The sequence below is a fragment of the Scophthalmus maximus genome, chromosome 2 (assembly GCF_022379125.1).
Source record: "Scophthalmus maximus strain ysfricsl-2021 chromosome 2, ASM2237912v1, whole genome shotgun sequence".
Taxonomy (NCBI): domain Eukaryota; kingdom Metazoa; phylum Chordata; class Actinopteri; order Pleuronectiformes; family Scophthalmidae; genus Scophthalmus; species Scophthalmus maximus.
In genome coordinates, this window is record NC_061516.1 from 23,844,075 (window position 1) to 23,871,481 (window position 27,407).

The 27,407-nt window shown below is 42.7% G+C and overlaps 1 protein-coding gene across 16 annotated transcripts in view; it reads right to left on the reverse strand.

Annotated features, from left to right (window-relative positions):
• Positions 1 to 27,407, reverse strand: part of ncam1a (neural cell adhesion molecule 1a) — a 224,924-nt gene that overhangs the window by 43,996 nt on the left and 153,521 nt on the right. For 8 of the 16 annotated variants that reach the window (XM_047329369.1, XM_047329378.1, XM_035625761.2 and 5 more), the window contains exons 2-10: positions 25,333 to 25,407; positions 23,962 to 24,171; positions 22,602 to 22,745; positions 19,097 to 19,234; positions 18,295 to 18,412; positions 14,296 to 14,456; positions 13,316 to 13,458; positions 7,362 to 7,391; positions 1,928 to 2,078 (exon numbers count right to left, since the gene is read on the reverse strand). In XM_047329369.1, the coding sequence (XP_047185325.1) occupies positions 1,928 to 2,078; positions 7,362 to 7,391; positions 13,316 to 13,458; positions 14,296 to 14,456; positions 18,295 to 18,412; positions 19,097 to 19,234; positions 22,602 to 22,745; positions 23,962 to 24,171; positions 25,333 to 25,407 (1,170 nt within the window). The remainder of the gene's footprint in view (positions 1 to 1,927; positions 2,079 to 7,361; positions 7,392 to 13,315; positions 13,459 to 14,295; positions 14,457 to 18,294; positions 18,413 to 19,096; positions 19,235 to 22,601; positions 22,746 to 23,961; positions 24,172 to 25,332; positions 25,408 to 27,407) is intronic. The other 8 variants (XM_047329373.1, XM_047329384.1, XM_047329380.1 and 5 more) reach the window with 1 other exon arrangement.

Here is a 27,407-nt window from a genome sequence, read left to right on the forward strand (position 1 = left end):
TTCTTTGCCATCCAGTGCCATGCCATCAGAGTACAGTGAATGTAAAGCAAGTGTAGCTTAATAAGTTCAAGCTGTTGCGCGATCGGAAAATCTTTTAAGCTTTCTTTATTTGCAGCCGGTTGCACCGGTTATTCTGAGGTCCAAACGCAGCCTCCATTAGTTTAAACACAGTCTTAATGGTACGATTTACTGAAATTGGGTTGCTCCACAACAAAAGAGTTCTTTCTTTTCAATGCTTTTCGACGGCAGAATGGTGAGGGGGGGGGGGGGGGGGGGGGTTGAGAATATATTCATAACCAGTGGAAGAAAAATGTTTGATATTTACACCCGGCAGCACATTTCCTGCGACAGGCTCTTATCGTTTAAGGCGACGGCGGAGACACGCGTGGTCGACTCTGCGCCGTGCGGTTATGTCACGCCGCTTCACTTCACTTGAGATGGGAGATGTTATTTTTTTTGGGGGGGTCTTGTAGAACTTGTCATTTATTCTTTTGTCTTCCTTTTTTTTATTATGAACACGCACACACGCTGAAGGCTCGCCCTCTGCGACGGTGGTGTTTGATTGTCTCCGAATTAAGTGGCGAACTTACCAAATCAAGCTCGGGTGTAGCTGCAGCGACAGGCTGCAAGAGCCTGACTGGAGACTGAATAGAATCAACTTTGACATCTTCAGGCGCAGCTTCTTTACAGAGGCTGCAACACTACTGAACAATCCCCCACCTCCTGTAGAGCATCTGCACTGTAGCTGTTTACTTATTACCTGTTACTTTTTACTTCTGCACTGTTTACCTGTTTACATTCACTGAACTGCAGTATTTACCTGTTTACTTCTACTCCTGAACTGCTTCACAATATATATATATATATATATATATTCTTACAGTATATCCCATAATATGTCCAAAAACCTGTGCAATATACACATACATATATATAATTCATGTATATATATATGTGTATATAGAATGTCTATTTATACTCTCTGTACATAACCCTCTATATGCCCTGTGCAATATATACATATATATTACATGTATATTATTTATATAGACTGTCTATTTATACTCTCTGTACATAACCCTCTATATGCCCTGTGCAATATATACATATAAATGACATGAATATTTTTTATATAGAATGTGTATACTCTCTGTACCAAACCCTCCATACTCCTTATCTGTCACTGTACATAACGAATGTACTCTGGTATTGGATGTCAACTGCATTTCATTGGTTCTGTACTTGTACTCTGCCAAATGACAATAAAGTTGAATCTGATCTAATCTAATCTAATCTAATCTAATCTACATTAAGCAAGCCATGAGGAGAAATCCCCCTGCAGAAGACGCCCGGAGAAAGATATACGGATGCATGACAGGTGTGGTTTAGATAAAGGCCAGAGGTGCACAGCCTCTCTGCTCTCTGCTCTAGATTACTGGTGTTTATCGATTTTCTCTGCGCACCTGCAATGAACAAAGCCCACACAGGTTTTTTTCCCCACTGTGCTGTCAAAAGGCCATTTTAAGAGAATACGTCTGCCTGAGCAGAAGCAGGCGTTTCATTAAGGAAATTGCCTGGGGGGCCGACACCTCAGACCCCGATGACACGCCGGGGTCAAGAAATTGCAATTTTTCAATCCACGACCAGACATTTGATTTGACGGCAGTCCCCGGATGACGGACAACAACAGACACACGCACGTCTGCCACCAAGTGTCCCCAAGAAGAATTCTCTCACGTAGTCTCGATGTCCTACTTTGAATTCCTTTAACACATTCTTTGTCCTCAGCGAACGGTCCGACTCTCTGGGGAATCGGTTGCTTTCTTTTCCGAGGGCGGACAATGACGGAGCAACGGTGGGAAAAAAAAATGATGAATGACTTTCACCGTGGGGGGCGCAGGCGTGGAAAGAGTCGGGGGTGACTTACAGCGAACCTCCAGGTACATGTGCTGGTCGTCCTGGCCGATGGAGTTGCCGGCGGTGCAGAGATACTGGCCGGCGTACGTGAACTGGACGTTTTTCAGGGTGAGAGAGGACACCCGCGCGTGGCTGCGCACCACGATGTTCCTATCGAGGCTCTATGGAGGGAAAGAGAACAAGAGGAAAGGAATTATTGTCACATTGGTAAATGCCACTAGTGTTTCTTCGGACTAATGAACGCATGTCTTGCCATTTGCTGGTGTAAACGTTTCCTACAGGAGAACCTGGGAAATGATTGAGGTTATGCCTCTGGTTTGGAATAAAGGAAAAAAATGTGTTTCTTTTTAGTTGCACGACAACAAAAAAAGAAGAAGATAGGAATGGCGTAGTTAGTGGCACACACAGAACGGGGGGAAGTCGAAAAGATCAGACGGGAGAATTTGGTGTTTTTATTACCTCTTTGGACGAAGAAGGAAAAATATATAAAAACACACCAGCCTTATCCTTTCCAGTGTGGCCAAGTTACACACAGCAACCTTCGAATCATTACAACAAAAAACGACAAAAAAAGGTAATCTTGAAATCACACAAAAATGTCCCGTCTCTCACAGAGTAAAAAAACATCCTGTGCAGTGAGGAACTGCCCCTGCAGCAGGTCGGGAAATGAGCCGGAGTGTAAAAACCCCGGCCTGTTAAAAAACTCTCCCTCCTATTTAGCAGTGGAGTCGCAGGCGCGCAGACAGTCCGGTCGCAGGCGCAACGGTGCAACTGCAGTCGGGACGAACGGCTCGTTAAAACGCGCTCTTTATTTCCCCTTAGCGGAACCTGCCGCTCTGCGGATTGGCGGGGGGGGGCCTGCCCCCGGCGGCCGCCATCGACCCCGGCGGCCATGTTTAAAAGCGCGTCCGACGCTCGATGTCCGACGCTCGCGTGACAAAAGCGCACCGGACGAACAGGGGCCAAAGGACGGGGGCGCTTTGTTTTCTGCTCTCACCGCTCTTGATGACACCTTCTTGACCTTTTTAACACAGCCTCCTCTTCTTTTCTTTTTTTTTTTTGCTTTTTGCCACTCGGCGATGACATTGTGCCGCAGAAGGCAGCGGGTGAAAAGAATGGCCGATGGTTGAAAGGGGCCATGTAGCAGTGACAATGAAAACTCTGTTGCTGTTAAACAGCTTCTCTTCCCTCTGGGCAACAGACAGTTCAAACCAACAGGGGATATGCATCTTCCACCTAGCTGCCACAATTTTTCTATTAATATTTCAGGCCTTCTAGGTGCTTCAGCATTTATGTTTTTTTTATATATATATAAATAATGAAAGATATTTGTTGTATTAGCATTGCGGGAGGGAGGCGGTTATCCTTTGCAGGGCAGGATGGTGCAGATGTGGCGGAACATATTTTTCTGCTGTTTACTGAACATCTCGGGGAGTGTCCCGGAACATTTTGGAAAAGGGCAGCATTAATCTTGTCTCGCTGCGGCGACTCAGGACGGAGCCGTACTGGGCACACTGTTCGGAATGCAAACGGGGAGCAGGTTAACGGAGAAGAGCGCTTTGCCAAACCGAAACAGAGGTGGACGTGCAGACGCAGGGCCCTTGATCGTGATTCATTCATTCATTCCCACAAAGTTATTTTAATTATACCACCTCATCCCTTCTCCTCAAGCTGAGTTATTACAGGAGACCTTCGGGGATGAGTTCCCCCTGTTTGTGTCCAGTCCCTGCTGCTCTGCTTGGTAGGACAGAGGCGACGCCGTTATATAATCCCTCCGTACATGTGTGTCACTGTGCGGGCCGCGTCTGTCGCTGATGCGGTGAAGGAACTCCGCTTCACTCTTTGTACGCGCTGCTTCACTAAATTTTAATTAAAAATGGACACAAAAGCATTTTCTTAGCAATGAAGGTGCCGGCACCTTTTTATTTTTTTTTTCATAATTTTGGAGGAGGATTTAGGTTTTTTCTTTCTTTCTTTTTCCGCGAGCATATCTACTCCTGCGCCACCGACCGCTAATGCTGCATTAAGCTCCTTTTCTTCCCCTCGATTTTTTGCAAAATACAAAACTGTCGACGACGAAGAGCTGCTCATGTGAGTGTTCTCACAGAGTAATTACAAGCGAGACTTCCGGGGCACCAACTTGGCAGCATGAATTCGCAAAAGGTTCGTCAAAGTCAAAAATATGCTCTTATTATGACAGCCCAGGTAATTAACGAGACCGAGAGGCGCCGGCGACACTCGCAGCGACGCGAGACTGTACGGTGGCAATGTGTTGCGTTCACCACCACACCGTCGCAAGCGTGCCAACATAGCTAGCATTTGAACTGTTACACTGCTGACACATGGCAGGTGTAATTTTTACCACGTGCACAATGGTTGTGTTGCATCTGCTGACATTTGCGAATTAAACCTCAACATATATCACTGTAGATGCTGGTGGAAAGAACCGAATTCAAAAGGAAAGCTTTCCAGTTAGGTGCTCAGACATTTCACTCTCAAGAAACTCTCAACTTCATTCAACTTAGATTAAAAAAAAAAAAAAAAAACCCTGCTGAAAGTGCTATACAGGGCTGTGATCCCAGGTTCCATCACCATCGGTCATGAGGTTCTCCATTGCCGTGTCGGAGCATCCCCATTTTTTTCTACAGATCTAGTAGTGACACCGCGAGTCGACGGCACCGATGCACCAAGGCAACCGACGGAAGTGTTTGCCTTACGCATCGCCTCCGCAGCAATGTCAAAAAATTTGAGGGGAACGGCGTTCCTGACACTGGATCCAAAGTTGCTGTAGTTGAAAAAGGATGATGAGACGAATGAAAGCATTACTGTCTTTCGTTCAGTCCAGCTGACGCTGATAAGCTGGGCCAGCAATGTCCAGAACTGCCCACTGTACTGTAGAATGCAGCTCATAATTAACTGTGTCCCAATTAGAGGGTTAGCTTAGAGGGAACACTCTTCAGAGACGCGCTGGAGGCCAGACCCAGCCTCCGGAGGTTAGACAATCCGCTTCAAATTACTGGCGAATTCGCGTGGTCCTTGTCCAATAGTGAAGAGTGTTGATGTTCGGGGAACCGCGGGCGGCCCGTGGGTTTTACTGCACTGACCATGAATATATAAAGCAACGTCATTGATTTCGTCGGAGCGCCCTGGGACCTTTGTTTTGCATATCAGCCCTGAACTCTCCCTTTCCTGTTATTTCTGTGCTGTCAACTCTGTACTGTCCTTTTCTTACCACCAAGCAGTTCTATTCAAACCCTTCCACTTGTCAAAGTGAGACAGGCTTCATTATATCCCAGTTTACAGTGTAGGTTTTAATGTAGCACTTAAGTTCATTAGATAAATTCACTGAAAAAAAACTGTTGGCCCCATTAAATCATTCAATTGATCTGCAATTGAATTTGCAGATAAATCAGAGAAGAGATGTCCAAGATGCTAACAGGAACAAACAGCACTTTATGCCATTTTATTCCCCATCATTTACACTTTTGCGCAAGGATTTGGTCTAGCTGAAGTAGGTATAGACCAATCGCAGAGGACTCCAAACGATTTGCCCGAATGCTCCATTCAGCTCCGTGAAACATCAATGGCATCCGGCAAGGTTATTATATTCAGACCCTGACCCCGGTGTGGCGGCGTCTTCTGAGATGCACTCCTCGTTAAAAAATAAAACCAGATTGTACAGATTTAATAGGTTCTCTTCGGCACAGCATGCGGCCTGTAGGGCTACAGTCAACATGACTCATCACAGAAACAAGAAAATGTTATTGGAAACAAATAAAAGATTTGTTTGATCGATTTGAAGTGAAATTAAAGCACACGCAGATTTTCTGCAGTGGGCTACATCAATAATACAATGTTTAGCATGGTTATATTTGCAATACCACTGCTGCAGAGGTATTGATGGATCTTCAGGTAGAGAAAATATGATTGCAGATCATAAGCTTTTTCCTCCCACACTGTTTCTCTCACTAAAGCTGCCATTGCCCTGCAAAAAAAAAAGGTTAAAAAAAATTGCGGGGGGGGGGAACCAATTTGGGAAACCAGAAAGGGAATGGATGAGAAGAGTAAACTGTTAGGGACATCAACTACAAACACTTCTCTACTGGCAAACCATCTAAAGACTAAAGGCAATATTAAATCACACTGGAAGAGCTACACTCCACTACTGCTTACAGCTGACAGTCTACAAATCAGGAAAAAAAAATACACCAGCATGAAGATATGTGCAGATTTCAAGTGTCAGTTTCAAGTAAAGTAATGACAACTAAATTGAATTTTAAATAACACTATAAACTGTACGCTACAAAAATTACATAAATATGCTGCAGGTGTATTTTTTGCACAGCCATAAATTACACTGTTGAATGAACTGTTGTTATGATATGACAATTCAACTCATTGAATATGATAATTCAATGAGTGGATTATGTAATAGGTTATTGAAATGATTAAAACCAGGGGACAATTATTTTACATGAACACTAGAATGAATTAATTTGTCCTTTTTTTTTTTACACTGAAGCTTGGTGGGGTTAAATGAATTCACTATATTATTATAATATGAGTGACAGTGAGTGAGGTTAGATTGTTATATTCTGTCAGTTCTGTCTGAAGGAAGTGGTTCCCATCTGGTGCAGGGACAAGAGTTTGCATGTTTCCTTCCAGTCAAACACCAGAGCAGGGACCTTATGTATAAACGGGTTTTTTTATATCTATAATAAGGTTATGTTTGATGCTGTTGCAAACAGAATTTCATCCACTTCCACTGTGTTGGGTGTAGACACAGAGAAATCTGGACAGATTACACCAAAGCTATCGGCTCGGCTACGCACCACTCAAGGGGCAAGTGCGTGAACTGACCCAGTTAGTAGGCGGGTTCCCGGGTGTTTCGACTGCTCAAGTGCAAACATGCAGACCCCTAATCAGGCGACACCATTTAAAGCCACTCTGTTAAGATTTAGTACGGCTCGGTGAGTTAAGAGCCGTGGCTGGCCCGCAGCAGAGCAGACAGTGTTTTTCCGTGTGAGCGTGCAGAGACGCTGGCCTTACCGAGGGGCCGACGCGGGAATGTGTTTCTTTACCCGAAATCGAGCGACGTCCTGACTTACCAACCAGACCGTGCAGCAGGAAGTCACGCCGCGCCAAAAAGGCCAGAAATCCACCTTGAGATACTGCGTCCGTCTCTGCATCTCGAGATGGAATTTGTGTCGACGAAAATAAACAGTAATAAATAGGGCAAGGCTAAATGTGTGCTGGAACTAAATGGATTCAATGTACTGTACTTCGCGTCTAATGGTCAACATGTTTAGTTGCACGGATAAATGCAGTGTGGGCTGAATGACAACACTTCTGCTCTGCAATTTAAAAGGAAAGCAAAGGGTGGTCTACGGTGTCAGGTCGTGCTAACACAACTAGAGTCAGGCTACAACTTCTAGTAGCCATACCTCATACGTGTCAGGTCGCGTCCAAGAGGCCTAGAAAGGACAAACACAGAGGAAGCAAAGACAAACAGCAACACAGTGCAGCAGAAGTGAGCATTTTGTGACTGCAGACGGGATTCACCTGCAGGAGATGATTGCAGTGATTTTGTTCTCTGCGGACCACACAGGCGCATTCGAGCATCTCGGCCTACGAGCTACGAGAACGCATCGACCACATTGCGGCAAATCATTTTCCAGCGCACATCAGATGTGGAGTTTTTTTCTGATTTCCAGGAAGTTTTAGTTCATACATTTTTCAAAATGATGGCGAGATCCACTTGCAACTCGCTTCTTCGAGTCCAAATCAGAGAACACCAATGTTAACCAGGCAAAGTGCAAAAAACATTTACATGATTTATAGTATAAATAATGGCTTTGTTCTCAAAAAAAAAACTTAACCTTAAATGAATACACGATTAGCAGAAACACTAATAAAGTTTACATCGATTTACTTCGTATCCAAGGAGATTTACATTCCCATTGGATTAACTGACTTTTTTATCCAACCACGAATACATTTCTGTTATAAATACAGCGCATTACTGTATTGAAAAAAAACACTATTCAAATCAGACATCAGGAAGTTAAAGGTGCAACAGTGTGATCAGGATTTCAGGATGATATTTACCGAATTGGTCGAGCATATTTTCTGAAAGCAGCATTAGTCAGTTATTATTTCATGGACTATAATAAGAGGGAAATTTGGGGGCACACTAAGCCAAAACAGGGCACTGAAACTAATTATGAGTGAGCAATTACCGCTATCTAGGTACTTTGATTTTCTTATCAGTGCCCTTCTCATCGTGGCATGATATTTTTAGATTTACTAATTGGAAGAACACTGCCATGCACCTATTTTTTTTTTGTTTTTGCTCATGACAAGTACATGCAGATAATTTGAATCTCATTGTGGATAAAGGTTTATGGTATGAACATGAACATGAGGACCCACTCAAGAGATGATACAAGGATTCATCCGCTTTACTTTTTCACAAGACAGGTACATTCCAAAGAGGCAGCCGGTAAGAGGATGACTGTTCTGTCGGTGCACATCTTTGTGATAACATCTGTGCTCTTGTGCCCTGGCTGGTGTGAAGTGGAACTCGAATGTGAATGGCGGACAGATAATGGTCAAACGCGAAATGGACCAAGCGATGAATGACGATCCAATGAAAATTAGTGACAGCGAGCGCCGAAAATGAGCAGCGGGACTTTTTGATTACAGCAGCATTAAATCAAAATGAATCTGACAGTGATTAATATCGAAGGGAGGGGATGATGACTCGGTGACAGCCGTGGGAGCTGCGATGGTGCAAGTCCTGTTTTTGTAGGTGGAAAAATCAGATTCGGTGACTTGCCATACAGCCGTGGATACGCCGCGCTGTGTGAATGCTTCCGCTGATTGACAGTGATGAATTGCACAGTTAAGAGGACGAAGTATTCGGTTTGATTATCTTCTGACGATTCTCCAGCATGAACGTGGAAGAGTCAAAACACTCGGTGTGCAGCGGGTGTAGGAACAGCATAGTGATTATTTCATTATATGTAGAATCTGAATTGTGAAGGGCTCAACATTTTAAAGTTTGTCCTTTGTGGCCTCGATGTCATTCGAATCAAAAAAAACAACCCTAGTCAAGTATGAAACTCGTGTTGCTAATCTTAGACTCTTTTCTCATTCGTTGTAATTCTGTGAAATGTTTACCACAGCAGTGCCATTATGTTTCCCTTTCCCTGGCATCACACTGAGGTGGAGACAAGCCGCCAGGAAAAACACTTTTCTGCATGCATTACCACTTTTGGCACAACACCCAGCTTCACCACGCCGCATTAGCCTGCGCTGCACCGTCAGGTAAAAATAAAGCCTCCGCTGGTTGGAAATTTGTGATTTCATTCAACCTTGCTGATGGTGGATTTGTGCACATTCCAAGTTTTTCTTTTAAAAATTCCAGCTTATTCAACACATCACAGTGACTAGCATGCCTCAATAACTAATTAAGCTTGATGATGAAATGCCATTGGCATTTTAGCATTCATTTCAAGTTTAATATGAGATTATTTTGGACTGAGAAAAGTTGTTCCAGGGCTAAATATGTCAAAGCTTTGACATGTTTGTGGTGCTTTTGGAATTCCATTAGCTGATAATGACAAACAACCACCGATGCTGAGGAAATCTGGCACCGCTGGTTCCAAAAGGAATTTGAAAGCAAAATGAGCTTTACTTTTCTGAGGCTCTGGAAATAGCAGATAATAGAAAGAGAAAACGTAAAACTAATTACTTAAATCATAATTAGCCCCAACTGAAAAGTGAAGGAGAAACACAAAAGCATTACACTCATGGGACTGGTCTAATTTTGATCAAACAAAAAAAAATACTTCTTTGGCTAAAGTCCAGGAAATCTGGCTGCAGAATCTGGCCTCTGTGTTAATTCCCCTTCACTTCTTCTTCATCTACCCAGTTTCTCTGGTGACCGATCACATGATGACACAAATATCAATGAAATGATCTGACCAATATGAGAATATATGAGATAGAGATACCGAATGCATCCTAATTGCAGGTCGTAAGTTAAAAATGGACAGCCTGTAACTTTTACACTCCCAGTCCAACTTTTGCTACATGGATGATAATGATGCATCTTGTTAAGATCCATCATCTTCATCATCATCGTCATCATTGTCTTTGTTTTGTCCGCACCTTCTTCCTCGTGAGATCACGTCAGAGCGGCGACGTGGTTGTGCGTTATTTCCACCGGGCCGATAATCTTTGAAAAATAAACCTTAGTTATATGACCTTGTTTTTAAATCTTGAAGTTTCTCCCCTAGCGCGTGATACAGCCGGATTTGAAAAGCAGACAGGACTTTAAAACTGCTGTAGTCTGAGTCTAGCTTTGCATACAGTGCTCAGCTCTTTTGAGAATAAACTCATATGTTGTTGGTTTTGGTCTTTTTTATGGGATTCGCTGACAGTAAGAAACATAATGTCAGCCTCCTTATTAGTACAGAGGGTTCTTATTTATAGTCTTACTGGCAAAGACAAAATGCCTGCATCATGATCTGTTTAGTTTAATGTCGCCACACTGAGACGATTCTGTTTTACAGTGTTGATATTGGATGTTAACATTGTCTTCCACGGCAGTTTTGAGGAATCATTCATTGCACTGTACCCGCTGAATGCATCTGGACAGTGCTATGAAGTGAAGTAGGACAGTAAGGCCCAAATATAGCTGAAATCGAGTCCCTTCCGTGTCCTTTGGGACCTGGTAGGACAGGTGCCCCCATTGCAATTACTCTGTGTGTCTTCAGCAATAGCGCACCTGCTGTTACACGCATATATCATTTGTGACACGGCACAACAACTGTGGTTGATAAACCATATTTATACAGACAATTTCATTATGACAGAGCGCACACCAGAGAGAACACACAGGAGAGGGAAAGGAAGTGGCTGAGCATGAAAATGAAACAAGAAGTCAAACCTTGAATTGGCTTTTCTCTGTGTTCCATTATAATACGTCCGTAACAGAAACATATGAATCTGAGGCCTTACAGAGATTTCATGTACTTTTCAATACTGAAATGTGATAACGGACCGGTTTACCTCACATACAATGACCTACTTTAATTAAAAATATATATATACATTACTGGGATTGATTAAAAGTGCAGCACAGCCTTAGGCATTTTCCAGCAAAAATTTTTCATTATTATAAATTAGCTTTTCAATTTTTTTGCAAAATCATATTGTGCACTTGTGGCCCAGTGGGAAATTTTCCATAGGGCAAAAAGAACCAGTCTTCAACTCAGGCAAAGGGAACAACTGCAAGGGAAATACAAAGGCACCTAACTAAGTAATACAAAGTAATATGATGGTGTATAAGAATACTACTATAAAGTGTTCTTCCTGCACCCACAGACCTGCGACAGGCAGCGAGGTAATTATCTCAACAATGTTTACTGAGTTCACAGCAGAGAAATTACCACTCTGAAGTGACTAATCCATCTGCCACTCACACAATGCACGTGTCAGAATGGACCATTAAGATGGATTTTTTCAGAAAAATGATTCCATTTTGATGAGCTGATAAGAGCACAACAAAAGACCCGGGGAGGATATTTTTTTCTCTTCAGGCGGGAAAACTGCCAACATGCTGAGGCCCACTGTAACGGAGGAAAATGCATGAGGAGGATTTTCGTAGCTCACACATCTCGAGCCTTTTTACCATGTTGTATAGCCAAAGCATTAATCCTGCTCTCCTGAAGGGTTGGTCTAGTTGGCAGGTTAGCTAGCAGCTGTTCGGATGAGTGGCCTTTCCATCTATCTATCTATCTATCATCTATCATCTATCATCTATCATCTATCATCCATCTATCCATCTATCTATCTATCCATCCATCTATCCATCTATCTATCTATCCATCCATCTATCTATATGTTTAGCTAACTTGCAATGTAGTTAGCTATAGTTGGCAAATTAGCTAGCAGCTATTCAGATGTAAATCGCCTATCTATCTATCCATCTATCCATCTATCTACCTATCTATCTGTTTAGCTAACTTGCAATGTAGTTAGCTATAGTTGGCTAATTAGCTAGCAGCTATTCAGATGTAAATGGCCTATCTATCTATCTATCTATCTACCCATCTATCTATCTATCTATCTATCTATATATCTATCTAACTAACTAAAAATGTGTCCTCTCATTTCCAAGTTGGATTATTACAGCAGTTTGCCCGAGTAGCTTAATTGAAATAGAGATGGCGTTTCTCCAGATCGTAACACAGCAAAAATCAAACTAGTTTCACTGAAATCATTTTCACTTTTTTCAACTCAATTCTCACTTAATTTTCGGCAGATTCTGAGCAATTATCGCAGTAATTTTACATAAAAGCTCCCTTATTAAATGCTAAGTGTTAATGGGGAGTGAACTGTTTTAATGCTGGCTGAAATCACAGCCTTGCACTGCCTCGAAGTTGGTCTTATGGAAATCGGCACACTCTCTGGGAATGGCGGAATTCAAATGTGAGAGAGCAAATTCAGGTGGCAATGCAATTAAATGAGAAGTTTGAAGAGTTAAAAAGCGCAGTCAGCGGTCTTAAGAAATCGGCAAAGCGATTGGCTATTAATGATCTGAGACAGGACGGGTTGGAAACAAGGTTAACTGAAATGATTTCGAGGCTAAATGAGAAATGCAAGTCAGTGGACAAGTGACTGATTTGGTTCAAACATATCAATGTCAATATCGGTGGATGTATTAGCGCGGTGATGGATTGGAGTCGTAGCCTGGTTTTTAGAGATAAATGACAATTTAGTTGTCAGTGACAGCTCCTCCTCGAGGAGTCCACGCACATACACCAGGGTCTGCAATGTCTTCTCTGTTTGCTCTGCCTTCAATTCAGTTTAAATTCAATATTATTCTACATAGCACGAAATAATAACACAAATCTCATAGCACTTTTCAGTAGTGAGGAGCTGCCTGAATTAATTCAAGCATTTGACCAACAAAACCTTTAGGATTATATGAAAAATGGAAAAAAATTCTGAATGTAAACTGAGTAACTGTGGATGCATGCTTTGCATTTTTCTAATAATAAACTCTAGTATTTACAATCAACATTGAAAGGTATTCCGCAGAACACTAGAAGATTTGAAATTTCTTTGCACACTTGTATTGAATAAATCCGAACCAAGTTCTTGAGTTAAAGGGCGCTTTGACCTTTCTATCTGGAGGGCCTGTACTCCCAAAGATACTTGTCTGTTTGAAGAAAGTCTGCCTAGACTCCGCAGAGGGTCAAGTAGCACATTAGCTCTCACATAAGGACATGGAGATTGTACCTGTTTTGCAAGAAATCCTGTATCTGCTTGAATAAGTGGGCTGTTTGAAAGCGCCATTATCTCTATGAAGAGAAACAGACAGTACCTGCTGTCCTTCAGCGAAGACCCTGTTCTCGAAACTCCAGGAGATGGTGGGTGTGGGGTCACCCGAGGCCTCGCAGGTCAGGGTGACTTGCTCGTCGAACTCTGCGGCGGTCTGATTATTCAGGTAGGTAATCTTTGGTTGCACTGGGAGGAAGAAAATAAAAAGGCCAAAGCGCTTCAGAAATATGGCACACGTATAGACACATTTATCAGCAGAGAGTTGGTTACGTCTCCAGACAAGGAGCAACATTACTATTCGTTTCAAATGTTCTGGCCACTTGATGAACGTAAGTTTTTAAATTGTTTATCCCCCTTTTTTTGGTCTCTGCCGACTCTTTAGGGGAAAAAAAAGAAGACGTTTCTTTACCAAATAAAGCTTCAACTTTTCTTTAACAGCTAATTGCTAAACCGTGGGTGCCTGTTGTATAGAGCTCGGCGAGTAGTGCGCAGTGGGTTTACACAGGACTTTGTTGGCGGAAATCGAAAACAGCAATGAGCTAAGACAGGCTGAAAGGGCTCTGCAGATCTGCTGCTGAGTTGGCAGATAACTATCTGTCGCTTTAATCGCCATGAGACCTTTCAAATTCCCCGACCATTTTATTGAAAGAAACATTGATGAGTGCATGTTGAAAGACCCGCGAAGCTGTCAAGATTGAAACATACAAGCTTCATTAGAGACGTGGCTTCATATCCCCATCGACACAGGCTGTAATAGAGCTGCAAAGTAAGGGCTGGTGCGAATTTCCTCAAGAAGAGGAAGTCTAGTGTGATGTCTTTAATTAGTTTTCAATAGGACATGCCTTTCTTCAAACTGTATGCTTCACGCAGTGTAACCATGCAACCAGCCACTGGAAAATCTGTAGAGAAGTGTCCAGCAAATATCAATAAGTACAAAAGAAAAGGCCAGGGGGGGGGGGGGGGAACACGAGGAGCCGCGGTGCTCTTTCGTGCCGTCGTATGCGAATGGAGTTATTCTCTTACCAAACACGTTGAGGCTGACTTCCTCCGCCTTCTCTCCCGCCTTGTTCTTGGCGATGCAAGTGTATTCTCCTTCATCCACTTTTGCGACATCTTTTATCACCAACTCTGAGCCATCCTCGTTCAGGCTGTACTTATCGCCGGTTTCAAGGACAACGTTGTTACTGTGGGGGGGTAAAAAAAAAAGAGAGAGAGAGAGAAAAAAAGACACGGTGAAGTTCACATCACAAGTGTTTGCTAACTTGAGGAGTCGAGCAATAGATTTCTCTCTGACAACGATCTGTCTGTTGTTTTATCTCAGGAGGAGAGCAAGGACAACCGGGGGGGGGGGGAAGCTAACCTGCACTGCAGGTCTCTGAGAACATCGCAGATTTTTGTTTGGCTCAGCTCTCCTTTTTAGTCCTTACACCTGTATTTTTGCAGATTTAATGTTGATGATAATGCATGTTTTAACTTTTGAGGAAACCACTTGCTCCGGAGCCCCAGAACTTTGTAAAAAAAAAAATCCAGTTTGGGGCGAATTAAGCGAACGCCTGAGCGGGCGGCCGCCCCGAAGCATTTCCCAGGGAAGAGGGTGAATGACAGCCTCGTCAGCAGCGGTCGGGAACCAGAACAAATAGAGCTTTACCCCCTCTGCTCCCTCAGTGCTTCACCCATCTGTCCTCCCAGCAGCCACACTGTCTGTCTCAACTCTCCTCTGGCCAGGAGCTGCACATCCCTCTGCCTCAACGGCCACATCACACACACACACACACACACACACACACACACACACACGCACACGCATGCGCACACACACACACACGCACGCACACACACACACACACGCACGCACACACACACACACGCACACGCACGCAGGTTTTTAATGGTTCAAAAAAGCCTCATTGAAAGATTCATCTGCGGCCGTTCTGCTGCGTGACGGTGAGTGATGCGTCATAACTGTGACAGTACGTGGAGCAAACTGCTGAATGATGTGAAGGCTTCAAAAGTAAGTGTCACCAGTTCACTCTGAGTAAAGTTACTGGAGACAAACTGCAGCAGCTAATGGCAAATCAATTATTTGGGCTGTGTAAAGTCATTAGTAATGACCTAGAGAGAAAGAATGTAGAGATTTGGAGGGTTTTTATCTCCTGTTGGGCTCTGATAGCCGGGTCCCATTTTTAATTGAGTTCCTGGTCGGTTAAATGCGGATATTTTTTTTATTTTTTTTTACCTTCTGTGCTGAAAACATCTCTTAAAAAAAACACAATTTGGAAAGTGCAGCACGCTCCTCGTTTACAGCCTTTGCTGACTCTCGTTTTTTTTTTTTGTGCCAGACTACATCACCTTCAGCTAACTGCTGTTCAGTAACAAAAACCTAACTTGGCTATGGTTTATTTAACACGGAGCTGGTGTCTGGAAGAAGAACCACCCCGGAACAAAATGCATTGATCGGGACCGGACGGATGTGGCGTTCAGAAGCGACCGCCGAGTTGCGATTACTGGCTGTTCATACTTTCAACGCAAGGGCTCTCGATCAACAGCTTTATTATTAAAAAAGCTAATATATGATATATAAGTTGAAGCAGAGGATGGTCCGTCCGCCCCACGCTGACATCCTCTCTACGAGGTTATGAGGCAAAATGACGCCATCCGGCCGCCATGAGGTCCATGAAGTGAAAAAAAAGGCGATGTGGGTGTGTGTTTTTTAGGCGCAATGAGATTAAATTTCTATTTATTGTTGAGTTCAGGGAAAGAGAAAGTATGCAGAACTAGTAGTCTTAACTGTTATTAACACAAGATTTTATATGTTTTACAATGTGAGTATAGTATATTTTGCGTTGTACTTTTTTATTGTATTTTTGGTTGTTTTTACTGCTTGTTTTATTTCTATATATCTTTTATTATCTTATTTATCTATCTATCTATATCTACATTGATTGTTTTCATTCATTAGTCTCTAAATCGAATTCTTCAAATCACGTCTAAAATCCTTTGTTTAGGTGCTATATAAACAAAGTTTGATTGACTGATGTTGTATTGCTACTGTCGGGTTCGCATCGTATTAACGGGTTGTGAACAATGAGTTATATTGTTTTTCTCTGCGGAACAGAAGATTTCTGCAGTTTCAAATTGTATCTGTGAGTCGGGAACAAAATATTAAGTTAAAACTGCAAGATTTAATAAGCAATGAATTTCAAGGATGAGTGGATTAATTTCTGTATTCACATAAAAAAAAATGCTATTAAACCCGACGCCTAGTTGTTCCACTCATGTTTATGGAAAGTCATAACTAACACCGCCTTTAGTAATGTGTAAATATCCAAAGAAAAACAATTATCCAGCGAGAGTTCAATGCTCAATGCTGTAAACATGGACGCGGCTACATAACGAGCTACACGTGAAGGCAAACAAACTTAAATACGATGCATATTTTTCCAGGTGCAACCGGCTGCAGATTCACCACACGTGTGCCAGCTCCGCAATCAAACTAACCGAATCCAAATGCAAGTAAAACAGCATGTGCAGACTGGAAACCTGCCTAACAACACTCACTGAAGCCCTTTTTTTTTTTTTTTACTCCCGTTACGCTCGTGCAAACCTAAATACATGCAAATCTCATCATTTCTCCCACACAACAATTTGTAGACAATGCCACGCAAATTCATTCCCGTGCCATATTTTCAAAAAACACTTTTCAACATCAACTCCCTGAATATTTGCTTTTTTTTGTCATGCATATGCAATTCTTCTGAAGGTGGCACAATTATACTTTGAGCAAACAGCTTGGCCGGCGAGGCAGTGAGAAGCAGGCGGCAGCACCAGAGAGAGTCTACGTTGTTTTATCTCAGACTTGATCAGAAGGCCCAATTTATGAACAGACACAAAGGCTTCCAGCCGTGGTGGATTATATGTAAACCTGCAACATGCAATTTGCACTTCTAGTTGGTGTTGAGACGGGGTGTTTTTTTTTTTATTCGAGGCGCTTGTTCAAAACAACTTGATTTGCGTACATTCTGATGAGTACCATAAAAAAAAACAATCAGCCATTGTGTATGCATGTTTTATAAGAAGTCTTGCAGCGGATAACAACGTTTTGTGCCCCATTATTTCAAGGTAATATCTTGAAATAATGGGGCACAGAGAGACCGAACGGAGAACAAGCTCATAACTGGATAAAAATCAATATACCTGTTGGTAATTTAAAAAATGATATTTTCATTTTCAGCCCTTTTTCTTTCGTCAAAATAACTGTTGTGTATTCAGGCTGCCGATGCTCACATCTTTGCATCTCCGCACGGGTGTCTGGTCGGTCAATTCGGTGCCGTGTCCTCGGCAGCGGCAGCAACAGGGCAACGACGCTCCCGCAAAACTGTCCAGCTGATTAATACACATCCCTCTGATTGTGACGTGATACGGGCTATACAATGCATCCCTGTTACTAAAGGACACAGCCTCGCCCTTATGGAAGTGTCACTGATAAAAGTAAACCCTTTCCTGCAAAAAAAAAGGATTATGAATTTAAAAAAATGTATTATTATTATTATTATTACTACACTCCTTGATGTACCTGAACTTGGAAAATTGATTCAAAGGCATTTTAGGTAAAATAGCCAAAGTTGAGCAATACAAAGGACCTATTGCTGCACTGGTACATCCTGTAGAGCACCTGGTACTTTATGTCCTTTATGCATTAATCATTTTTTCTTGCATTGCTCAACATCGCCTTCATACATCTTCATCTTATCCGGCTTATTCAACCTGTTTGACAGGTCATATTAACTTGAGTTCTTCCTCTTTGCAGTTTTTTGGCGAAGTGACACGTGAAGGTTAACCCAGCACCATGAATATACCTTCTTGTACTTCAACCCTCCTCACATCTCTGTGTTTACTCGATGTTTCTCTTTGAGGTCCAAAATTTATTTATTTATCAATAAATTGATGTGAGAAAACACAACAACCCCTACTTATGATCCTAACTCATCAAAACCGGTCAGTGAGGGCGGTTGGGTGACGTACTGTGCCCAGGTGACGGTGGGCTCGGGGAAGCCGTCCGCGTCGCAAGCCAGCAGAGCGGAGCTCCCGACGTCGGCCGTGGCGTTGACCTCCGACTGCCTGGCACGGATGGTGGGGAGCACTGAAACAGAGTTATGGACAATGATTGGCACTAGAAGAATATCGAGTACAAGTAACAACTGTTTTAAAAAAGGAGATCTAGACGAGGCGTGAGCACGACATTGACACATTGTCAACTTTTTCCTTATTTGCAAGAAGTGGGTTGAAAATGTGTTAGTTGAAAAATGTTTGGTTTTACCTTTTGTAACCGATACGCTCTTTGACCAAAGTTCATTATTATTAACACAAAAAGTCTTTAACACTGTTGGAAATGTAATACTGGGTGTAGACAAAGAGCACTGACAGACGCACCGTCCACATAAACCGAAGCAAACTTCATTTCCTGCAGAGAATCTAGAGAGCAATCTGCCTTGTTAGAGAGTTATATAACCGATGTAATAATTGACTCTTTGTCATGAGAGCGACGATAAAGGAGTCACAGGGAACCCGGCAGGGATGTCTGCTTCAGGTACCTTGATCTGGACATAACAGTTGGACGGATGAAGAGTTGGACCAACCGCGTCTGGCATCATTAGGGGGCACCAAAGGAATATGAACCATATTTAAGGGCTTTAAATAGAACAAGATAATTGTCCCCTCCATTGTTGAGCAACGGCTCATTTTCCCAAAACAGCAGGACAGCCGGGGGGGGGGGGGGGGGGGGGGGCAAAAGGGAAAAGGCCACAGTGAAAGGTGCAGTGCTCACCATTAACGACGACCTTGATCATCCTGAAGTCGATTTCTCCCCTGGCCATGACGCGGGCCTCACAGTTGTACATGCCCTCGTCCGTCTTCTTGATGCTGCGGATCTGCAGGTGGCCATTATCCAAGATCTTGAATCGCACTGAAAAGGGGGGGGGGGGGGAGAAATAAAGGCAAAAGGATAAAGCGACAGCTGAGCACGACAGGTATTCAAGATCACTGAGAACCATTAAAAAAATGTGGCCTGAATGGATTGAGACTATTGGAGGCACTATGTACTTTCCATACACTTTTTTTTGTTCAACGCTTTATTTACAGGCAAATGGAAACGTTCCCTTGGAGCCACCTTTAGTACCAGAAGGACTCTCAGAAGGAGGAAACCCTCGGCGTAGATTCCTGGTTGCAGCTGCCGCCACGTTCACCTGCACGCCCGAGCCTCATCTCCTCATCAGCGCCACGAGCGGCTTCACTTTTTCTCGCTTCCGGGGGCCCGACGTTGAAATTCAACTCCACGGTTCAAATGCTTCAGACAGGATATCGAAGCCTATTTTTTAAAAAGGCCCCAATTGTCCCCGGTAATGAGGCATGCGGTTGAAAGAACACGGAGAACCTCGCATGCCCGCCCCAGACATACTCTATGCTCATTTTTACATGAGCATAGAGCCTGAGAAAGAAACGAGTCGCACCTCTAATTAACTCAGCCGTAAACGCACCGGGTGAGCTGGAAGCGAGTTTTCGGCATTTATGCAAAACCAGGTTCTCTGACCACATTTACAAAAGTGACTCAGTCGTCTGTGTTGTGTCTCCCTCTGTTCTTGTCCAAAGTAAAAAAAATTAGGGCCAATTAGGACATTTGTGTTAAACACAACCTTCACAGGCCAATTTAATCCCCTGGGGTTCCATGGCGACTGGGACTAATTGACCACTGCTGCCAGTTTCAATTTTTTCATGCAAGCGAATGTGGACGAGATTTGTCAATTTTCTCTGGCTATTCACTAGAGGGGCCCGCTGTGTGTATGTGCAAAATAAATTAATAAAATCAAGTCTGTGTGCTATAAAATCACTCGCTGCACGTAATTATCTACTGAGTGCTCGAAAGGACGTGGGCTTGGGATAATGAACATTTTATTCCCATCACTTTATTGCACAGACAATTCCACCCAAAGGACTGCGACAAAAGCAAAATACATTTACTGCACATAAACACAACTTTCAGGGACCTGGTAAACTTCCCTCGGGGATTTGGAATTGTTGCTATACTTTTCACTTTGAGCCCACCGAATTTCAGAAGAACACTTTTCACACCTCACTACAAATATTTGACAGTCACGAATGAAAATGAAATAAAGAAAATTACATAGTTATAGATTTAACTACACAATAAATATAGAATAGTTAATTTTTTTTGTGCGACATCTGCACTGTCTCCGGCATTAAAGTGATGTTTAAACACTGCCTCAAAGCATCAGTGATGACATGCATTTAAAGTGCTTCCACTAGTACTGACACATTAAGAGGCCAATAAAATTTGAGCAGAACACTTCTTGTATTGCAGTATTTGAATATTATGGTGTTCCTCCAATCCTGCACGCACAGAATTGTGAGCTGAATTATTCAGCTTGTGAAATAGTGATTGTACTGTAAGTTGAACCTCAGGGCACTTGGTGTGCTATTGAATAGAAAAAATAAACCTAACACTGCTGCGTTGACCCACATCGCAATGACAAAGTTGGGATGTGCGGTGCAACGCCGAAACATGCAGCGTATCTCAAGGTCAACTGGCGCTCTGAGAAAAAATTCACAGAAGCCGTTTTTTACACTCGTCTCTGTCGGTTACATTCAGTGGGTTGTTTTCTTTTTTTCTTTCCCCAGTGGAAAAACACATTCCTTGACCAGGGTCCAGGAATAAAGGCTGGCTTAGCACAACACTGTGGTGACTCGGAGCTCTCCAGCGGTCACCCGAGGGAGGGGGTGACTGTAAGGTTAAAATAGGCCCGGTCCAAGTGTAAAACAAAACACCCGTCTCCCGGGCTCATCATCCGCCACAGCTCCCACACACACATATGTGACTGAACTTTTAGTTGAATTCTTTTACAGGCAGAGGCGGCTCTGGATCAGTTTTGTCAATACGGAAGCAGAGCTACCGGCCGACGTGACCTTACCAGATGAAATAATTTACTAAGAACTTTCCAGCATGAAAAGCTTTACGGCAACGTCTACGTTGCCCCTCGTGTTGGTCGCTGACCTGGACTCGGGCAGAGCGGGTTTGTAACTTGTTCCTTTCACAGAGAAGGAGCAGCTGTTGCATTACAACAGCTTCATTTTGGATAGAAAATGTCCATAGAAACTTCTCATTCAACTCGTGTCGTTGTATATCCAGAATGTTTGAAGGCCTCACAAACAGCGTTAAATACCTAAGTTGTGCGTCACGCTCCGTAGCTCCACAACGTGTTTACAGGCGAAGCAACAGTTGTTTAGAACATAGGAATAAACATGCGAGAGGAGGATTATAATGCGGAGAAGTTTATATGGACCTTGATTTTCTCTCTCGCTGTGTCTCACCATTGGAATCCATGACACGCTGTCCTCTGCAACTTTTTTTTTTTTTTTTTACAAAACCTGCTCACAAGCCTAAATGTGGCGAGTATTTCTTACACTCACGAGATTTTAGGGCGGGATTTACCTTCAATCATATTGTCACAGCAGCGGGTAAACCTGCCAATCCTATGGTGAGAACAGTTATTAAAAATACCCACATAATTTATGCTTCTGCATGTGTTCAAAAATAATAAGCTGTCAAAATTGCGCCTGTGCTTTTTATTTTAGTGACAGCAGTGGTACAATTGTTCTCTAAATTATATTTGTTCATCTCTTCCTATATCCTCCCTTTTTTCTTCAGTATTTTTTGGGGATAATTTCAGTTTTCTCAGAGGTGAAAAAAAACAGGGCGGGGGTCCTGACACTCCTCATAAGTAGTCCAGCTGATGCTTCCGTAACATCGTGATATCACGATGGCATGGTAGGGCATAAGGCACTGGCCTAGCTTCCCCAAACAAAGCCAGGTAAATACTTCCTTCATACGGTGGTAGCCGGTTGACCAATCACAACAGAGTGGGCCAGCTGGCCAATCAGAGCAGACTGGGCTTCAGTGGGAGGGAGGTGCCTTAAAGAGACAGGAGCTGAAACCAAGTGTTTCAGACAGAGGCGGAAAAGAGGCACTGCAGGAATGGACATTCTGAGGAAACGGATGTGTTTACTGAACATTAGGGCATGTAAAACCTTTTCAAGTAATGACCCCAAATAAAAATTACGAATCTGAATATGAGCATTGTATGTCTCCTTTAACCTCTTAAAAACTGCTTGCTTGCTGAAAACGCATGGGTTTGTACAGAGAAGATGGGCGGGAGGAGAAGAGGCAGAGGGCAGCACATTGATCGGAGAGCATGAATTGGCGGAGAGCATTGGCAGGACAGTAAGGTGACTACTCAGATGGTTTGCCACAGACTCACCATCTTTGGCAAATTGGATCTTGGAGCCCTTGTGCTTCCAGATGAGGGTGGGCGGCGGCGAGCTGATCACATCGCAGACTATCTCGGCATCGTCGCCTTCGCTGAACTCCTGCGGGCTCGGGGCGCTCTCGAAAGTGATCTTCTCTGTGAAGGGGAATGTGACAAACACATAATTGCACATGCATCTCAATGTTTACGGCCTGACACGTTCTATAGGGGTGCGAAACGCCCATGTGGCATATTTACATTGCATGAAAAAACATCTTACAGTTGATCAGCACCATATGGCTGAGCTTCTGCTGTGCTAATAAAGGCTTTGTTGGTTTAGACTTGTGTGATTACAGATGGCGTGCGAAGGTAGTTGAGGTAAAGACAGTTCAAACACTCGCAGTTCACATTCACATAAACGACAGCCCCTTTCATTTTCTTGACTCAGCTGTGTTTAGTCTGAAGAAAACGTACTATTGTGTTGTTTGGAGATTTCCCCAAGAGGTTTACATTTTCTTGGAGGACATACGATAACTTCAGGTTTCATCTGTCATGTACATTTATAGCCTTGTGTTTTGCCTTATATGTCAACAACTCTTGCCTGACCTTCTCTAACGCTGGAAGTTGGAAGCTAAACTGAGAACATACATTATATTCTACCAAATGAGTTTACCAAAAGCATTCAAGCGGAAATCTATAACCACCTGGATTGTACTGACTGAAAAAAACGTTTCCTGTGAAAACAATCCAGGTAGGAATCGCGTTACCATTTTAATCTATCTGGCAAAACCACTGAGTAGAATAACAGACATCATTTCATCATGCGGAACTGAGGGAACTGTTTTTTATCTGCTGAAAACAGGTGTAATGTGATATAATGAAACATGCCTTTATTACCAGATATGTGCAGTTTATTTTATTGTGAAAAATAACAAAATGTCCTGTTATTTATCATATTTTAAATCTAAATCTCATAGACAGGACACATTGTTAGTAAAACGATCAGTGTTGATACCAAGCAACAGCCGCCACAGTTAAATGATGAAGCCTTTAAGGTAGAACTGCACCTAAAAGTGAAATTCCTCTACATCCACAATAGATATGAATCTTATCTTCATCCTTATTCCTTAGGTTTGGAATTCAGCATCCAATTTTACTTCCTCTACTGTGTCTTGCTAACAGTGTTGAAAACCGTTTCTATTGGGACTCAGAGTGAGGTCATGTTGTGAGGTGGATTTGATTTGCACCTTGAATGTTTCCCTTCAAATGATCGAACAAAATGGTTGCAGGCTGTCAAGGAAAACATCAGAATGCAAAACGTTCATTTAAAAACCTATAGAGTTTCTCCCTCCAAAGAATCTCTCAGACTTACGGAATATCTTCACTTGGACCGTGGCCTGGGCCTCCTTGTCGCCATTCTTGGCCACACACTTGTAGATGCCAGCGCTGTCCACGTTGGCGTGGTAAATGGTGAGGGTGGACGTGGTTTCATCACTGCGACTCACAAAGATGTCCGGCCTGTTGGGGAGGATCTTCTCCCCACTGGGGGCATACCAGTCGATGTCTTTAGCATCTCCCACCACTGGAGAGCAGAGAACGCAGAATGAGGTATTGAAATCTGTTTTACACAGGTGGGATTTGGCCTGAGACTAGATAGAGTTAGATATGAATGTTTGATCTGAAGCCCCTTTGTTATTGCCACAATTTGGATGCTGTGCGCATCAAATGAGAACAATGTGTTTCCACGTAGATGTGAAACTACCTCTCCCTATGCTCTCACGATGATCTGTAAGTCAACACAAACCAGCATCAAAGTGGAAGATGAAACATGATTAGTCATTATTGCCTCTACAAATCTTGAAAGCTCATATCTTCCCTCCATGAATCAAGAGCTCTTGTGAAGATCTCCCTAAAGGAGATTTCTTTTTAAGATCAGAACAAATACACATACTGAAAACTATCCGCTCAGCAGGACATGTGATTGAAAAGAAAAATCAAACAAGTTTCATGCATCATTCATTTTTTATAAAAATGAGCAAAAGCCGATTTATAAAAAGACATTTTAACCTTTAAATTTTATTTCAGAGAATTTTGTAAGTAATTTTTACTCATGCTATCTCATGTCTTAAAGAACACAATGGGCCTTGGATGTGCTTTGACAGTCTTTTCAACTAGAGAAATTGGAGTTCAGGCTGAAGGGATGTTCCCGCATAGAACCAAAAAAGTGACCTTGAGTCAAATTAAAACATGTCAAGGCTTCATATTCCACATGCACAGAGACATGAAGCTCTGCTTCTGTGAATTCAACTCCACAGAAAGTTTCCTGCATTAAGAAAAAGGGCAGGAGATGGAATCTACTGTTTTAGGACATTTATGGTGGCAAAGTTGCTGAACTGGCTTAAAATATTAATACAAAAAAAACATAAAAATACCCCAAAAAAACAGAGAATAGAAAATTTTGAAAAGCAATGAAACGTCAAAACCAAAAGAACCTCTCTCTCTCATTATCTCTTCAGACTGCACCTCGCTCCTAAAGCCCTCTCCACTATACCTGATTCTGATCCCAGAACAAACGGCTGTCCTTTTTTTTAGCGCTGTCTTCGTCTTTTCTAGAATTTCCTTAATGTTTAATAAAAATGCATCCCTCTGATTGTTTAAATTGACTTGTATGAAATAATCTATACACTGTATGCATGAGTTGACATTTGCACAGAGCTGTATTAAATGAGGTACGTGTTTTTACCTTCGCAGAGGAAAAACTTGGACTCTCCAACGCTGATCTCTCCTTGCGTTGGAGTGATTTCCACCTGGATGGCGGCTGGGTAGAGAAGAGAAGATAGAAACAGAATATACATTAGTCTCCTGTTCCGTCGAGACAAATGGTGACACGGGGGCAAAGCACAATAAGGCGAGTCTCAAAAATCAAATTGCTTTACCGGCTCAAAAAGAGCAAGCATTTTTCATGCAGACGCCTCAATGGAGGAAACTCTGGGATGAAATATTTATTTCTCAGAAGAGTGAAAACATCTCCATGTGCAGATGGGTTATAAGCCTACGAGGACCTTGCTGAGCTGCCAGGTTTCGAGCAGGCTTACTTGTTGAGAATATATTTTAGAAGCAGAAGTAGAAATAGATTTCATTTTCATATTTTTTGGGGTGGGTTTTCACAATGTTAAATGGGGCGAGTATGGCTATGGTATTGAATCTCGATTGTTTGCCATCTGACATAGTTTTACACAAATGTCTGTGTATGTACAAAATACCTCAAAAACACATGGACAGATTGTCATCAAACTTTTTGGAAATATTTCTTGGGGGGGGGGGGGGGGCGGTATCTCAAGATGATTAAAATTTGGGGCTGATTGGTTGAAACATGGGAATAGTAAGCTCATACAGAGAACTGTGTGTTTGTCTGTATCTACAGAGTTCATGCTGAATGCTGCCTGCCTGCCAAGGGCTGTACAAAATTTCGGAAGGTTTTAAAGGCCACAGAGTAAGACACATTTTATGACATATGAAAAAGGGTTAATATCATTATGAAACTCTGGCGGGACAAATACAGTATATAGTAGCGTATATGCATTGGCCCTCTGATGCTTCCCCTTCCCTGTCTAGACAAGCAGAATTAACTGCATCCCACACATGGCTGCCGGACTTTGAGTAATTTGCATTATCGTAAAAAGAAACTGAGATAATGGCACCCTTGGCCTTGTTATTCACTCGTAAGAAGCAGCACCTTTAGCCGCACAAGTGTAAGCAGTAAATGAATCATGTACCAGTGACCCTGACAGTCAACCGTCTGGCACTTTGCAAAGTCAAGGCAGCAGTGGGAACCTCACGACGGCAATAAATTGACTGGGAAATATGAAGGCACACTGTAGCCATAGCAACAATGTGGCAAATTATCTCACCATCAACAATGATCACAAAATAATAAGGTATTTTGGATTGTTTGCATTTGTAATTAGTTTGGGGTAAGCTAATCTTCAGTCCTCTACTCTACTCCACATTCCTTTATATATATTCAGTCTTACTAAATAATGATTTATTGTTTCACTCAGAGTTTATAAGAACCACCTCACTGAGTCATTTGGGGGTGTTCGTATACTCGTTCCCCTCATCCCTGCTTCTCCTGTCAGATGATTTAGAAGGTAAAATGCCATAAATCAGAGGGACTCCGATGCACTTAATTTCTCAGCAGCAGCTAAATCTAGAGGTGCACAGATGATATTTGAAAAGCATCTGGAGAAGCACCTGGTGTTTGTTCCTTCCTTCCTGCATGCTAAAAATAAAAATAGAATTGCAACTCTTGCATATTCATTAAAAAAAAGAGAGTCAAAATGTCAAAGGGTAATCAGAGAATCTTCACTTTCTCTTGCACCAGGATGCCAAGAGATGTGACGATTCTTAATGTGACATTGTTTAATTCAAGTCTCAGATCTTCAGAGTCGTGAGGGAACTGGAGTGAAACGCAGGCCGTGAAGCAGAGACACCACTGAATCGTGGACGGGAGCTACGCTGAAAAAATTCCTCCGAGCCTTCAGTGTGCTGCCACCTCACACAAACGTGTTAGTCAGTCTCAGCTCAATTCTCACCAGGAAATTCTATTTGCAAGGACTCACCATTCAAAGACAGGTAGCAAGCTAAGGTCACAACAATGACTTGTTCTCATAGCTGTAGAAACACATTCGTGAACAGGAAGGGACATTCGCAGCCACAGCAGCGGCCTTCATTGTTCCTTTTTTTTTTCTTCCTCCCTGCACACTCCTGTATGTGGAAAACCCATCATCATTATGCTGTGAAGCTGAACCGCAGCCA